Below are 14,341 nucleotides of genomic sequence, written 5' to 3' on the forward strand. Positions count from 1 at the left end.
TAGAAGCATAAATCAGCCTGTTGCCAAGCAAGGAATCCTAAACAAGTGTTTCGTTTATGGGTCACTTTTAAAGGATTCCCAAGAGCCCCTGTAACAAGCCAGTAACTCCCTCATAGCCAAAACTGACAGTGTAGTATAGTGCAGGGGTAAACATTTACCAAATCAAAGTGCTCCTGCAAAGGTCCTCTAGCCTGGCACAAATCCTGCTAAGTGAAAATAGCCAATATACCAAATCAAAGCAAGAAAGTATTGGACCTAGATTATCATAAAACAAGAGAAACCTCTCAGTGTGACTTCTGTTCTGGTTTGGAATGAGAGTGCACAGAGCATGAGAGACTTGCAGTACAGGTATTCCACCTACTCCCATAACTCTTCACTATACCCTAGCTTCAACAGTCAGTGCTGACAATAGGGACATGTGAGGCACAGTGTCTTCAATAGGAACAGCAAAATGTCCAAGGGCCACTTGTAAACAGGATTTTGCACAAGATTACCTGTAGCAACTGAAGCAAGCTTTTGTTGTTGGTTTCCTCCTCTGTAAGATGCCTCTTTCTCTTCCTCAGGCTGAGGAACATCCGATATGCATTCAACACCACCCTTCTTGTGATCATCTGGCGCATTTTCATTGCAAGGTCACAGATGGCTCGAAACATCTGGTACTTTGTGGTGAGCCTCTGCTACAAGTTCCTTTCCTACTTCAGGGCATCCAGCACCCTCAGGCACTGAAGCCGTCTGTCAGCAACCAGCCTCTTCTAGAAGGACCTCCATCTCCTCTAATCAGCAACTATGGGCATCGGGGTCTGAAAGTAGCAGGAAAATCCACTCCCTCCAACAGCAGCCTGCATTTATCATGCACTGTTATATGTTCACCTTTAACTAATGCTTTAATACATGGTGGTCTTTCTTCCATAGGACGATGCCAATTTTTAAAGCCATAACTGAAGCTTTAGGAACAGGTCAAGCTGGAACCATTCATCTAGAGTCTGATGTGCAAGAGTAAGGATTAACCAAAGTCATTGTCTTCCCATGTATTACCTAGGCTATCTTAATCCCATCTTCTTCCTCAAAAGAGGCAAATGTAAAGCCTTGGGAGGAAAGAATGCCATCAGAGAGAAGACCTATCCAAGGAAATTAACCTGCAAGAGGTCTTCCTAAGAGGCTATTCCTTCATTCTCATGCAACAAAATGGTACGTTGTTGAAAAACATCATTTCACAGTTTTGGTTTTTCAGAAGAGGAGGTGGGGAAAGGCAGTTACACTAGGCCAGTGAACACTCTGAACACTTTTCAGATCTTGTCTCATATTGCTACTGAGGACTGCTGCTTTCAAGCCATAACTGAAGACACATATAATTCATGTATCTGTGTAAACTCTACTCACTCACAGGCTACTTTCTCAAGGAGAGGTATTTTTTCTCTCTGTGGTTAAGGTTGCAGTCTGTTAACCCCCCCTGTCCTTGTATTGTCACTTTTGCCCTGGAATATTATTTCTTTTTTTTTGCTTGAAAAATGCTGTATTTATTCTGAGAATGAAGAGATGACTTCTTAAAAGATTGAAAAACTCAGAAACTCTGTTATTTTTGAGGAATAGGTCTTTTCCTCCCCTCTTCAATTTGTCTACAGAAAACATTTGTCCCTGTAGAGCAAAAACAGCCTGATACTGTCCTTCACACTTTCATTACAGCTAAATCACTTTGCAGTTGATCACTTCCACTGGCAAAGAAAGTGTAGACCCATGTGGAGGAAATCCCATCAGGCCAATTCTGCTGGCACTCTTGTCAGCAGGAATTTAAAAGTCAGAAACTTGGTTTTCATTGAGAACAGAAAAGGTTTCATTGACTTCTGTGTTACAACTATCATGCAATGCATTTTGTCCTACAATGCAGTTTAGAAAGGAACCCAAGGATCATCCTGATGCTCATGGCTATTTCAGAGACTTGTTCCACCAAAGTATGAATTCCTGCAGGAGGAGAGAGAAAGAGACAGAACCTTCTGCAAAGTAGCTGGTGCAGCAAGAGGGCTTTAGTGCAACAGCAGCAAATGTATCATGCTATCAGATTTTCAAAAGCAAATCTAGTACTGGAATATTCTCTATTCAGATAGCACCAAATCAGTACTTTAAGATTACCAGTTTTTAAAGCAGCTAGTTTTTGAAATACTGCAGTATCCATTTTCTCTCGTCTTTTGTCATGCTAGATGTCTGAAAAAGTACCCTTACCAAAAAATGAGAGTTGCTCTTGTGGGAGATGAGAATAGCACGAGTATTTACAAAGATGGCATTCCTCAGTAACATTCTGTTTGGGTTTTGGCAGTGAAGGTGAGAGCAAGTTATGGTGACAATGTATTTCTAACTTAGGCCCCCATGCTAGTACAAAAGACTTTCTAAAGGTGCAAAGAATTAATCTTCCTCCATATGCTCCAGAAATCTATTTTCAAGCAATTACCAAAGGATCACAGGATGTTAGGGGTTGGAAGGGACCTGCGGAGATCATTGAGTCCAACCCACCTGCCAGAGCAAGACCATAGAATCCAGCACAGGTCGCACAGGAACACATCCAGATGGGGCTTGAAAGTCTCCAGAGGAGGAGACTCCACAACCTCTCTGGGCAGCCTGCTCCAGTGCTCTGTGACCCTTAATGTGAAGAATTTCCTCCTCGTGTTAAGGTGGAACCTCCTGTGCTGGAGTTTCTATCCATTGCCCCTTGTCCTATCACAGGGTGTAACTGATCAGAGACTGTCTCCTCCCTCTTGACTCCCAGCCCTCAGGTACTTATGAACATTTATTAAATCCCTTCTCGGTCTTCTCTTCTCCAGACTAAACAGCCCCAGGATGCCTGCAGCAGAACCTGACCAGAAAGATGGTGTCCAGAATGGCAGCACTCTGGCATTCCCTAGCAAAGACCCCAGTGTTTGTCGTGTATTCCTTCTGATCTGTGCTTAATTAGGTCAGGCACCCAGTTTATAAAGACGCAGATTTGTTTAAGCTCTTGCCTTGAAAACACACTTCCAAAATTCAGAAAGCTGGCAGTGCATGCTTTGCACTGAACATTAGCAAAGTGCCACTTCCTGGAAAGCTAGGACCTGCGGGTTCAGTTGCCAGGGACCAGGAATTTCATGTACAGTGTTTCTGTAGCAGTGTGTATGGTGAAAGTTAACTGCATTATACTTGGCTAACTTGGCAGGGTGAGGCAGGTTGCTGTAGGGATTCCTCCTGAAAGACTGCATTCTCTCAAGTAGATGATCAGGTCATCAGTCAGCTTCTAGTTTTCTCCTATGAAAGGTGAAAAAAACAAAACAGATTATTTTGAAACAAACATCCATTAAAAAAAAAAACAAAAAACCCAAACCAAACAGTAAATAATTCTAACTCATGCTCTAAAAGTCCTTTTAAGTGCCTGCCTTACGTACAAAGCAAAGCAACAGCTAATAGGCTCTTAAGTCTTATGCTGTGCACATATGTGGTGAGTTGGAATTACCCCCCAAAATAAAATTGCCAGACTAGCTCAGCTGGAAAGCAAATGAAGCTGTATTTACAAGCACACTAAAATCTAGAAATATGGAATTCAATGAATATGTAAAAAATATACAGTATTTACATATCTTTGCAATTTATAAACAACACAAGCAACCCCCTGGACAAAACCAGGGGGCTACTAATAGCTTCCCCCTCCCTGCTCCCCTCCTCCACCCTATATAAGGTAAAACGGATAGAGGGAAGAGCAAAGAGTAGCTTGTTGGTCCTTAGCCACGACAAGAATGCAGCCAAGCAAAGACCATCAGCTAGTATCTGCTAGAGCCAAGAAGCCAAAAAGAGAGAGTTAGTTTATACAACTAACTTTGTTAGTTATCAGCCCAGTGGGATTATTTAGACATTATCATTATTTTCCCTTTGCACCTAGTGGTAATTTATTTACTGTCTATTACTTTCTACTCAAGATCTGTGGAAAATTTGCCCAGGCATGAGCCTAAAACTGCCACAACATGACAGACAAAAACTTGAGTCTCACAGAAAAGTCAAATACTGCAGACCTGCTACACCTACCATGTCTGGTCTACGTCATTCAGCTCTATGATGAGAAAAGTGTCCTGTCTTCTCTTCCCCAGTTCTAGTCATGCCACACATTCCTCACATATCCCTGGAGACATTCACAGTTCTTTGACAGGCTGCATTGTCCCAGCAAGTAAGAGAGGTATATTTTCTCACCTGAGCATGTCCAGACCTGTTTCCTGCACATACAAAGAGATGCTACAGGTTTCACTTATAGCAGTGGTGGTATTATGTTTTGAAGCTCTTCAGCATTTTGCTGAAGATAATAGCCACAGCAAAGCTACCACTCAGCCCTAAAAAAAAACCCAGCAGGAACTGCTTGGGATGTTGAGGAAACATTGCTGCTGCAGATGGTGTAAGCTCTTCTGGAGACCTTTCATGGCCCTCACTGCACTGAGAGCAGCTGGCTCCAGAGCTCTGGCATTGCCTGAGGGGAAATCAAGCTGTTCGCTTTTCTTAAGCCAGACATAATGTGCAGTGAAGCTTAAATCTTTAACCTGTTTTCTTGTGGCTCGAGATGTTTTCAGGTGGTTGGCTGAACCACAGAAATATTTCAGAAAAACCTCAGTGCAGAGACTGGTGCCTGGTAATGGCCTTTGAGTGGCAGTCATGACTGGCATCATCATGGAGAGCTGGACCTGGCATAGGAACTTGTACTCACCTCAAGTATTGGCTTACCTTTGATGTTTTAGTCTGTGCTCTTGAGTGTATTTGTATGTGCTCTGAAGAAACACAAGCCTTGAGGAAAGTATCTAAAACAAAACAATGAGCAACAGCCATTCCTTTTCTTCCCTGTTCTCTCTCTTGCTCCTTCATGTACACTGACCAGCTTTTGACAAAAGCCAAATGCAGTTGTTAAATCAGAGGTCCTGTGGTGACCTTGTACTGTTAACACAAACAGCTCAGGAGTGGATATTTGGATGTTGCTCATGGTTGATGGCTAAGAACTTTTACTACCTGTAAGATTAAAGCAAGACCAATTTTGTTTTACCCTGTGAAGGGGAGGACAGAGGAACAGAAGCCTTTCTGCAACCTTTGCTGATAAGCAGCTGAAGCGTTGGCAGGCACAGAGCATCCAGATCAACCAGCAAAGGGAAATTCAAGGGAACAGAGAAGTATGAGCTGCCAAACTCAGAGGACTCTTCTTCCCAAGGAGATGGGGAAGAGGTCAATCAGCATTTTGTTATCAGGTTGGGTTCTTGTAGTCAAATGTTTGAACTAAAGGCTCCTCGATCCTTCTGCCAGCTACCAGTAGGCAGCATGGAGGACAGCAATTAGCAGTCGTTCCGCACAGCCACAACAGAAAATGCAACAAGTCTAAGGGGGTTATTTGTTCGTACCCTGTGAACTTGCAGTGTATGTACCCCCTCACAGTGTCAGAAGCCTGGAGTGCTCCTACAGAAATAACATGTAGCACTGCTGAACCCCATGCACTGAGGTGTTGTTAATGCTCTCCATGCACACCTGGCCGTGGGCTGTAGCTGTGAACTGCTGTGTGAAAGCAGCTGGCAAAGTGCAGTGGGCATAAACTTGCAATTAAGAAATGTGTTTTATTAAAATTAAATTGCAATAACAACCGAAATCCCTAAAAGGAATCCAAATTTAAACAGCCTCTTGACTGACAGCTGAAGATGTTGATCCCCAGCATGTCTTCCCAACACAATGAAATGTCTCACCCCTCCACTCTCCATTCTGATAACTTTGTCAAGACAATTCTTTCTTGGCAGAGATGGGGGAGGATAGACATATTGGTCTATATTACAGGTTGGTTGCCTGTTTGCACCTCCTCAAGAAATTTGTTGTTTTCTATTTAAAGCATGATAACATATGCCTGTGTATATAGTGACATCTTTCAGCACCGAGCTTGTCATGCAACATACAGAGATGGTGAAAGGTAGTGGAGCTCCTCTTGAAAGGCCAGGCTTTGCTTGTGTGGTATTGCACTGTTCCAATTCAGTTTCAGATGAGGTGATTAAAACCTATCCCCTTAACGCTTACCTTTCCAGTGTAAAAGAAGCCTAACCTGTAGTACTATTAACCAAATCATCATCATGAATAAGCAACTGGGAAAAGAGGGAGGGGGGCATTTTTATTTTTGTTTGTAAATAAGCTACAGCTTCATGGTTGAAAGCATGCTGTTGCTTCTCCAGCATTGACATTCTACTGCAGAAAGCAAGGATAAACTTTAATTACAATTGGACCCTTTATTCTAGTGCAGAGTAGATAACATGCTGCACGTTCCCCAGGAGCTAAATGGTGAATATCCCATTACATGGTGCTAAATGTCGGTGTGAAGGTGGTACAGACTTACTGAAGAGAATTTGTGTGTGTACACACACACACACACATATGTATTTGGGGAATAAATAAAGATGTACTTATCCCACTTTATTGCTTGAAAGTCAGCTATGAAATGAGTTGGTTTGTTCAGATTAACCTGGAAAAGCTTATAAAAGGTTTCTTGTCCTTACATAATTTCAGAAGACCTGTTTATAGCCAAGTAGGTACTCTCCCACTGTCCAAAGTTTATACAGTTCTATCTGCTATTTCTATTCTCTTGTTAGCTCTGAGACACCTGTTATGAATCTTAATTACAAAATTTCTAACGTTGAAAGTGTAATCTTTTCAGCTCTCAAATCAGACACAACGGTGAAGTCACAAATTATGAGAACCTCAGCCATAAGATTGTTAATATGATGTTTATGTTATTTTAAACATATAATAAAACAAAATATTTTAAAACTATGATCGCTTTGCACCGCTTAAGTTGCTGCATCTGCACCGCAGCGGCCACCATCCCAGCACGCGTGGAGTGGCAGCCCCACCTATAGGCAGCTGCCGGTACAAGGACCTTTCGCACAGGCAAGGAGGGGGAAAGCAAGAAGGGGGAATTCACAAGTTTTAAAAGTAATGTGAGACTTCAACCCAGATACCTGCGTCCTGGAAAGGTCCACCTCTGATATGCATCCTTCAGAAAGTGATAGGGATGGTTCTTCATCAAGAACAAATTGGTAATAACCCAATCAGCTTCCTGATCAACGTATCATTTGCACCTGAGAATATTAGCCACAATTGGTAGTTTTACAAGGTAAAGACTTTTAATTTACACTTGGTGTTAACACCACGATGCTTCTCTGAAGTAAAGAGCTTTAAAAGTCCAGAGAAATATGGCAGGCTTGTATTTCAAGACCCTACCTTAGAGCAAGACCAGTTTAAGGATGTTATTGCATTGGCACACGTGGGTGGGAAGTAATCATGGTTTAAATCTGTTTCCAAGACCTGTACACAATAATGCTTCAGGCTGTTGGCTAAGGTCTTAAGCTAGCAGTTCTCAGGATTGCCAAGAACATCCTGACTGTGTGACAGATACTTCAAATTGTGTCTGCAAGGCTAATTGGAAGCAGTGGCATAGTAAGATAATGAAATTACCTTCACAAATTAACTAGCAAGTTGTTTGGTTTTTAAGTAGAGCAGTTCTTACCTTTTCCCAGTTCTGGGGGCAAAAAATTCAATGAAAAACAAACAAAGAAAAAGCCCACCACAAACCCAACATCTTTCACGTTGAAATAAAATCTTCACATCTGGGAATTTCAATAGTCAGCAAATCTTCAGCTGTCTAAAACAGAGGCAGTGTCTCAAGGTTTGGGTTCAGGTATTCTGTCAGAGTGTCTGCAGACAAAGAGAACATCACGTTTTCCAGAGGTCTCTTCTATCAAACCTTTGGGGTGTGTGTGGGGGGGGTAGCATTTAAAACCACCACTCAGCAAAATCTACCCTTCTGCAGTTTTCCCTGAGCAGGGTATGCAGAGAGATTTACAGAGGGTGTTCAACAGAAATTCTCACCTCAGCTGGTGACCCGAATTCTGCATTTCTGAGTCACTTCTCACTGCAAGCTCCTCCTCTCAAAAAAAAAAATAATAAAAATGTTTAGGAAGGTACTTGGAGAAAGCTACTGCATAATTAGTTGGACCCAATGTGTATAAACTAGTTGGAAAAATCAGGGCTGGCGAAAATGCCATCAACAATAGCAAAAAGGTGCATAGAGAACATGAAAGATTTGAGGCAAGCAAGGCAAATATTTTGCTAGTTATAATGCCCTTGTCAGTTGTCATTGTTCCTGACAGCATTTGCTGTACAAGCCACTGAAAATCCCCTGAAAGAAGGAGCAAATACCCCAGACACTGAGTAAGTCACATCTTGAGAAGGAAGGAATAGAAAGCTCGTAGTGGTGCATAATCTTGCAGAGAAAGGAGGGTGCATTTAAGTGTCTGTCTTGTTCTTTCTCATTGCCTCAGGCCTTCAGGAGTGAACACATTTTGCAACTTGAGCAACTAAAGGAAATTTTACAAGCAGAAGTAGTAAAAGCTAGCACTGCTAATTGTAGAGTAGTGAATAAAAGTTTGGCTACTTGGAAGTGTGAATGGCAGTAAGTTATTCAACAACGACTGTGTGCAGGAATGTTCCCTCGAGTTAGTCATGTTTTCACAATCCATGATCATGGATCATTTTAGCAGATCCTGTTGCTCTCCTCCCAGCAGAGGCTGGTGTGCCACTTCCTCTGGGAAAAAAAGACAGTCACCTACTTACCATGTTACACCTCTGGAGAAACTTCGTGGATAATTCAATGCAAACACTTATTTTGTATTGAAAATAATCAGTGTAAGAGCTGTGGGCTGGTGGGATCCAAATGCCTTTGGGGGGGTGGGGGGGGGGGTGGGGGGGGAAAGGAGTGTGGGGGGGGTTCTGGGTGAAGTAAAGGGGAGGATGGTGGTGCAGAAAAGGAGCAGGTGAGGGATGGATGGGGCAGCCTCTTGCAAAAGGGTGCTTGCAGCCCTGAATGCTGAAAATACTTCTAGGGGATTAAAAGCTATTTAAAACGATAAGTGTTAGTGTGAGGAAAAAAAAACACCTCATTTTTATATGTAACAAAGATTTTTAAATGACCTTCCCCCTGTATCTGGGGAGTTGGACTAGATGATCTCTCGAGGTCCCTTCCAGCCCCTGACACGCTGTGAATCTGTGATCTCTATTGCATAAAGGCTTTCAGAACATTAAAAAAGAAATTCCTAAGTAGAGCCACCTAGGGTTTTGAAATATAAATATCAATTGTGTATATATAAATTTAAAAGAGTGGATTTTTCCTTTGTGTGTGTTGTTTTTTTCTAATAATTTAAATAGGGAAAAAAAAAAAAGGCCAAGCTGAGCTGCTCACCACGCACAGAATTCCCCGCGTTGCTGCCATGTGTTTAGTTGCCGGCACTGCAGCTGCGCAGCGTGCCGCCGTGTCTGTACTTAATGCTGCCACCGTGTGTTCATGTTCGGTACTGCAGCTCCGCAGCGGCTTGTGCCGCCTTGTCAGTGCTCAGTGCTGCCACTGTGTATTCATTTTCGGTACTGCAGCACTGCAGCGGTGTGTGCCGCCTTGTCGGTGCTCAGTGCTGCCACCGTGTGTTATATTGTCGGTATTGCAGCTGTGCAAAGGCGTGTGCCGCTCCGTCGGTCCTCAGTGCCGCTGCCTCAGTTCTCAATGCCCTAAATGCTTGAAGTGCCTGAACAACTTAAGGGAGGAGGGGAAAATTGGAGAGAGCTTAAAAACTATTTAAACTTATAGGTATTAGTGTGAGGAGTGGGACAGAAATCTCTGATTTTTATATAGATATTTTAAAAATTGTATTAATTTACAGTTAAGAAAGAATTTTAAAATAATAGGCCAGTATCTACTGTAGCATAAAAAGGGTTTGAGAAGATCAAAAGTCGTGCTGCAGCAGCAATGGAGCCAAGCTGGGCCAGAAGTAGCTGAGTCTGATGGGGCCAAGCTGGAAGGAGCACAAGCAAGACGAGTTGCACTTCTGCATCCCTTGCCTGCAGAGGCCTGCATGATGGCTCTACCTTGGGAGCAGAGGGGTCATGGAGAGCCTGAGACTCAGCATCTCACAGACTTCTGAGCACCCCCTGAAATGCCACGGGGGGTGGGGGGTGGGGGGTGGTGTGAAGTGTCTTGCAGGATCTGGGGAGGTCTCACTCTCGTTTTCAGTGTTGCTGCAGTCCCAGAAGCCCCAGCCATGTCTTCCCCAGGATCTGGGGGCATCTAAATGGGTTTCGAGGGTCACAAAGGAGGTCTGAGGACATCTAAAATGGGTATGGGGATATCAAAAAGTCTTTTGGGGGCATCTAAAGTGGTCTGAGGTCCAGGGGCCTCTGGAAGATTCCTTGGCAGCTCCTGGGGCATCTCTGCAGGGTCCTGAAGGAGTTGGGTGGGTAAGGGGGGGGGGGTGGGGTGGGTGTGAAGGGAGCCCTGTGTGGTTTTCGGGGCTGTGCCAGGTCTCCACAGTGTCTAGATTCTTCTATGGTGTTGCTAGGGATTCTGCACTGAAATGCCATGGACTCACTGCTGCCGCTTTGTGGATCTGGTGAAGTACTGCTTGCTGCTACATGCTGCTGAGGGTCTCAGAGGCCTCTAAAGTGAGGGGAGGGGTGTTTGGAGGTGTCTAAAATGAGTCCTGGGGCCTCTGGAGGCTCCCTTTGGAATTGCAAGGGGGAGTGGGGAGGTGGGGAGGCGTGTCTCTGGAGGGTCCCAAAGGAGGTATGGGGGCTATCAATGAGGTTAAGGGGTCTCTGTGGCATTTCAGGTATTGGGGTCCTGCAGGATTTGGGGAGGTCTCACTCTGGTTTTCAATGTCCCTGCAGGCCCAGGACCCCAAGTCAGGTCCCCCATAGCATGTGAAGGGAGTCTGGAGGCAGCTAGAGGGGTTTTGAGGGTAACAAAGGGGGTCTGGGCACAAAAAAGGAGAGCATTTGAGGTTATAAGCTAAAGGAAAGAGCCTAGCCACAAAATCCTCTCCTATGGCTGAGTTCCCAGGACACTGTCAGCATGATACTTAGAATTCAGGGCTACCACTTTCCTTGCAGAATCTTGAACCAGATATGCATTTTTAAAGCAGAGCCCTTCCTCAGCCAAAGGGCAACAAAGTCAAACTTTAGAGGTTACAAGCTAAAGCCCCAAATTCCTTTGCTCTATGGGTGAGTTTCAAGGAGGCTGTCAGAATTCCAGGGCCAAGAAGGATTTGATTAGATACTAACCATCTACCCTACTACTGGCCATTGAAACTGCACATCCTTACCTAAGAGGAGACCTGCTCTTAGAACATCTTATGAAGATCTATCTTTTAGTGGCTGCAGACTGTGACCTTGCACTTAGGTTGGCACTTTGAAAATAGCTAGAAGCCTGAGCAACAAGCTACACCCCCAAGCCAAATCCTTCCAGTTTATGGACCAGCTTCCAGTTTATGATCCAGCTACTGGACATGGAATCACTCAGTATGGAATATTCCTTTGGCCACTTTGAGTCCTGGCTGTATATCCTCCTAACTTCTTGTGCTCCTCCAGCTTTCTTTTTGACAAATCATTGATGTAGTATAAACTCTACATGGCAACAACTGAAAACATCAGTGTGTTACCAACATTATTCTCATAGTAAATCCTAACCACAACACTATACCAGCTGCTGCAAAGAAACTGACTTTATTCCAGCCAAACCCAGCACATAAGGTAAAAACTGAACTTGCTAGGTTAGTTCTTAAAGAGTGACATCAGAAAGGAAAGGGGAAAGTTGTTCTGATGTCTAGAGGCATCAAAAAGCAATTTAATTAATTAATATACTGCAGAGGTGTGTTGTGCCATGTGGTACAGGTCATAGAATCATAGAATTGATAGGGTTGGAAGGGACCTCAAGGATCATCTAGTTCTTGCCATGGGCAGGGACACCTCACACTACAGCAGGTTGCTCAGAGCCACATCCAACCTGGCCTTAAAACCCTCCAGGGATGAGGCTTCCACGACCTTCCTGGGCAACCTGTGCCAGTCTCTCACCACCCTCCTGGTGAAGAATGTCTATGTAGATCACATGTAGCAGTAAATGCTGAAGCTTTAATGAGCTGAATGCAGCTTTAGGGAGGCACACCAAGCATAAATGGCCTGGCAGAGAGTACGTTCTTGCACAGTTTCTTCAGGCTTTCCACTTAAAATCAGCATTTATGGCATTCTTTTTCTGTTCCTTTCATCCAAGAAATTATGTTTGGCCTCACAGATTACATAATAATAATAATATGTTGATTAATATTAAATTAAACTAAAAATTCAAATAAATCTAATTGATTAAATTAATAACAGCCCCATTATCCTGAAAATGGGCAAGTTCCACACTGTGCACAATCATGCACAATTCTGCAGCCACTTGGCATTCATAGTATCATAGTATCAGTCAGAATTTGAAGGGACCACAAGGATCATCTAGTTCCAACACCCCTGCCATGGGCAGGGACACCCCACATTAGAGCAGGCTGAACAGAGCCTCATCCAGCCTGGTCTTAAACACCTCCAGGGACAGAGCCTCAACCACCTCCCTGGACAACCTATTCCAGGGCTTAACCACTCTCATGGGGAAGAACTTTCTCCTCATATCTAGCCTGAATCTCCCCACCTCCAGCTTCATTCCATTCCCCCTAGTCCTATCACTACCTGAGATCCTGAGAAGTCCCTCCCCAGCCTTCCTGTAGGCCCCCTTCAGATACTGGAAGGCCACAATTAGGTCACCTGGGAGCCTTCTCTTCTCCAGACTGAACAGCCCCAACTCCTTCAGTTTGTTCTCATAGGAGAGGTGCTCCAGCCCTCTGATCATCCTCGTGGCCCTTCTGTGGACATGCTCCAGCACCTCCAGATCCCTCTTGCAATAGAGGCTCCAGAACTGGACGCAGTACTCCAGGTGCGGTTTCACCAGGGCTGAGTAGAGGGGGAGGATCACCTCCCTTGACCTGCTGGCCACACTTCTGATGCAGCCCAGGAGCTGATTGGCTTTGCAGGCTGCAAGTGCATACTGAGAGCTCATGTTGAGCTTCTTGTCCACCAGCACCCCCAAGTCTCTCTCCTCAGGGCTGCTTTCCAGCCAGTCACTGCCCAGCCTGGATTTGTGCCTGGGATTGCCTCGACCCAGATGCAGGACCCTGCCCTTGGTCTTGTTGAACCTGATGAGGTTGGCTTGTGCTCACCTCTCCAGCCTGTCCAGGTCCCTCTAGATGGCCTCCCTTCCCTCCAGTGTGTCTGCTGCACCACACAGCTTGGTGTCATCAGCAAACTTGCTGAGGGTGCACTCAATGCCACTGTCCATGGCACCCACAAAGATGTTGAACAAGCCTGGTCCCAGGACTGATCCCTGAGGGACTCCGCTTGTCACTGGCCTCCAGTGGGACATGGACCCATCGACAACCATCAAGCCAGTTCTTTATCCATCTAGTGGTCCAAAACTGGTCATGTGCATTTTTAAAGCAGTGGTCATGTTAAATCACTTCCAGTAACCGACTAATTCTGTCTAAAGATTGGTTAGGTTTACTTGGGATTTTAATTGCAAGTGCATACATCATATTCTTTGTCATTTACTGCTAACTGTCGTATTCCAAAACTCTGGATCTTCAGTGATGGCTTTCCAAGGTGTGGTTACAGAACAAGGCACATAATCAACATACTGTAAAGGATAGGTGTTGTCGGACAAGAGGGGACATGGGTCCCAGGAACACCTGTGCAATTCAGGCCTTGAAGAATTCTCTGTTGATAATATACTGGCGGAGTAGGAGATGTGAGAAAGTGCTGATTGCTTGGTATGCTGAAGTCCAGCTGCCCCTGAGATGGGAGGCAAGCAAGATAAGGAGGAGGCGAGATCTGGGAAAGAGAGCAATTAGGCCGGATGGAAGAATTCCACAGAGTTGTGAAAACAATGATGTAACCTTTTAGAGAGCAACCAATAGTATGTTGCCAAGTGGGCATAATTATAGCAAACTGTATATAAGATGTGTCTGATGCTCAATAAAGTGGAATCCGCTGATCAAATTGGTCGTTAAAGCGGCCCCCTTCTTGCAGTAGATAGGTCTCACTTTAACACCTCTGAAGTATCACAGTATCACCAAGGTTGGAAAAGACCTCAAAGATCATCAAGTCCAACCTGTCACCACAGACCTCATGACTAGACCATGGCACCAAGTGCCACATCCAATCTCCTCTTGAACACCTTCAGGGATGGGGACTCCACCACCACCCTGGACAGCACATTCCAATGCCTAACAACTCTCTCTGTGAAGAACTTTCTCCTCACCTCGAGTCTGAACCTCCCCTGGTGCAGCTTGAGACTGTGTCCTCTTGTTCTGGTGCTGGTTTCCTGAGAGAAGAGACCAAATCCCTCCTGGGCTACAAAAATTAAGCTAAAGAGTTAATTTGTAGATTGCAATACCACACTGCCTGGGAGGCA

The 14,341-nt window shown here is 44.5% G+C and overlaps 1 protein-coding gene across 9 annotated transcripts in view; it reads left to right on the forward strand.

Annotated features, from left to right (window-relative positions):
• Positions 1–6,795, forward strand: part of FAR2 (fatty acyl-CoA reductase 2) — a 142,750-nt gene extending 135,955 nt beyond the window's left edge. For all 9 annotated transcript variants that reach the window (XM_068162416.1, XM_068162417.1, XM_068162413.1 and 6 more), the window contains one exon: positions 564–6,795. In XM_068162416.1, coding sequence (XP_068018517.1) covers positions 564–726 — 163 coding nt within the window. In that variant the 3' untranslated portion in view covers positions 727–6,795. The remainder of the gene's footprint in view (positions 1–563) is intronic.
• The last annotated feature ends 7,546 nt before the right edge of the window (positions 6,796–14,341 follow it).

The sequence above is a fragment of the Melanerpes formicivorus genome, unplaced genomic scaffold (assembly GCF_026170545.1).
Source record: "Melanerpes formicivorus ecotype bairdi unplaced genomic scaffold, bMelFor1.0.p_v2 SCAF_64, whole genome shotgun sequence".
NCBI lineage: Eukaryota > Metazoa > Chordata > Aves > Piciformes > Picidae > Melanerpes > Melanerpes formicivorus.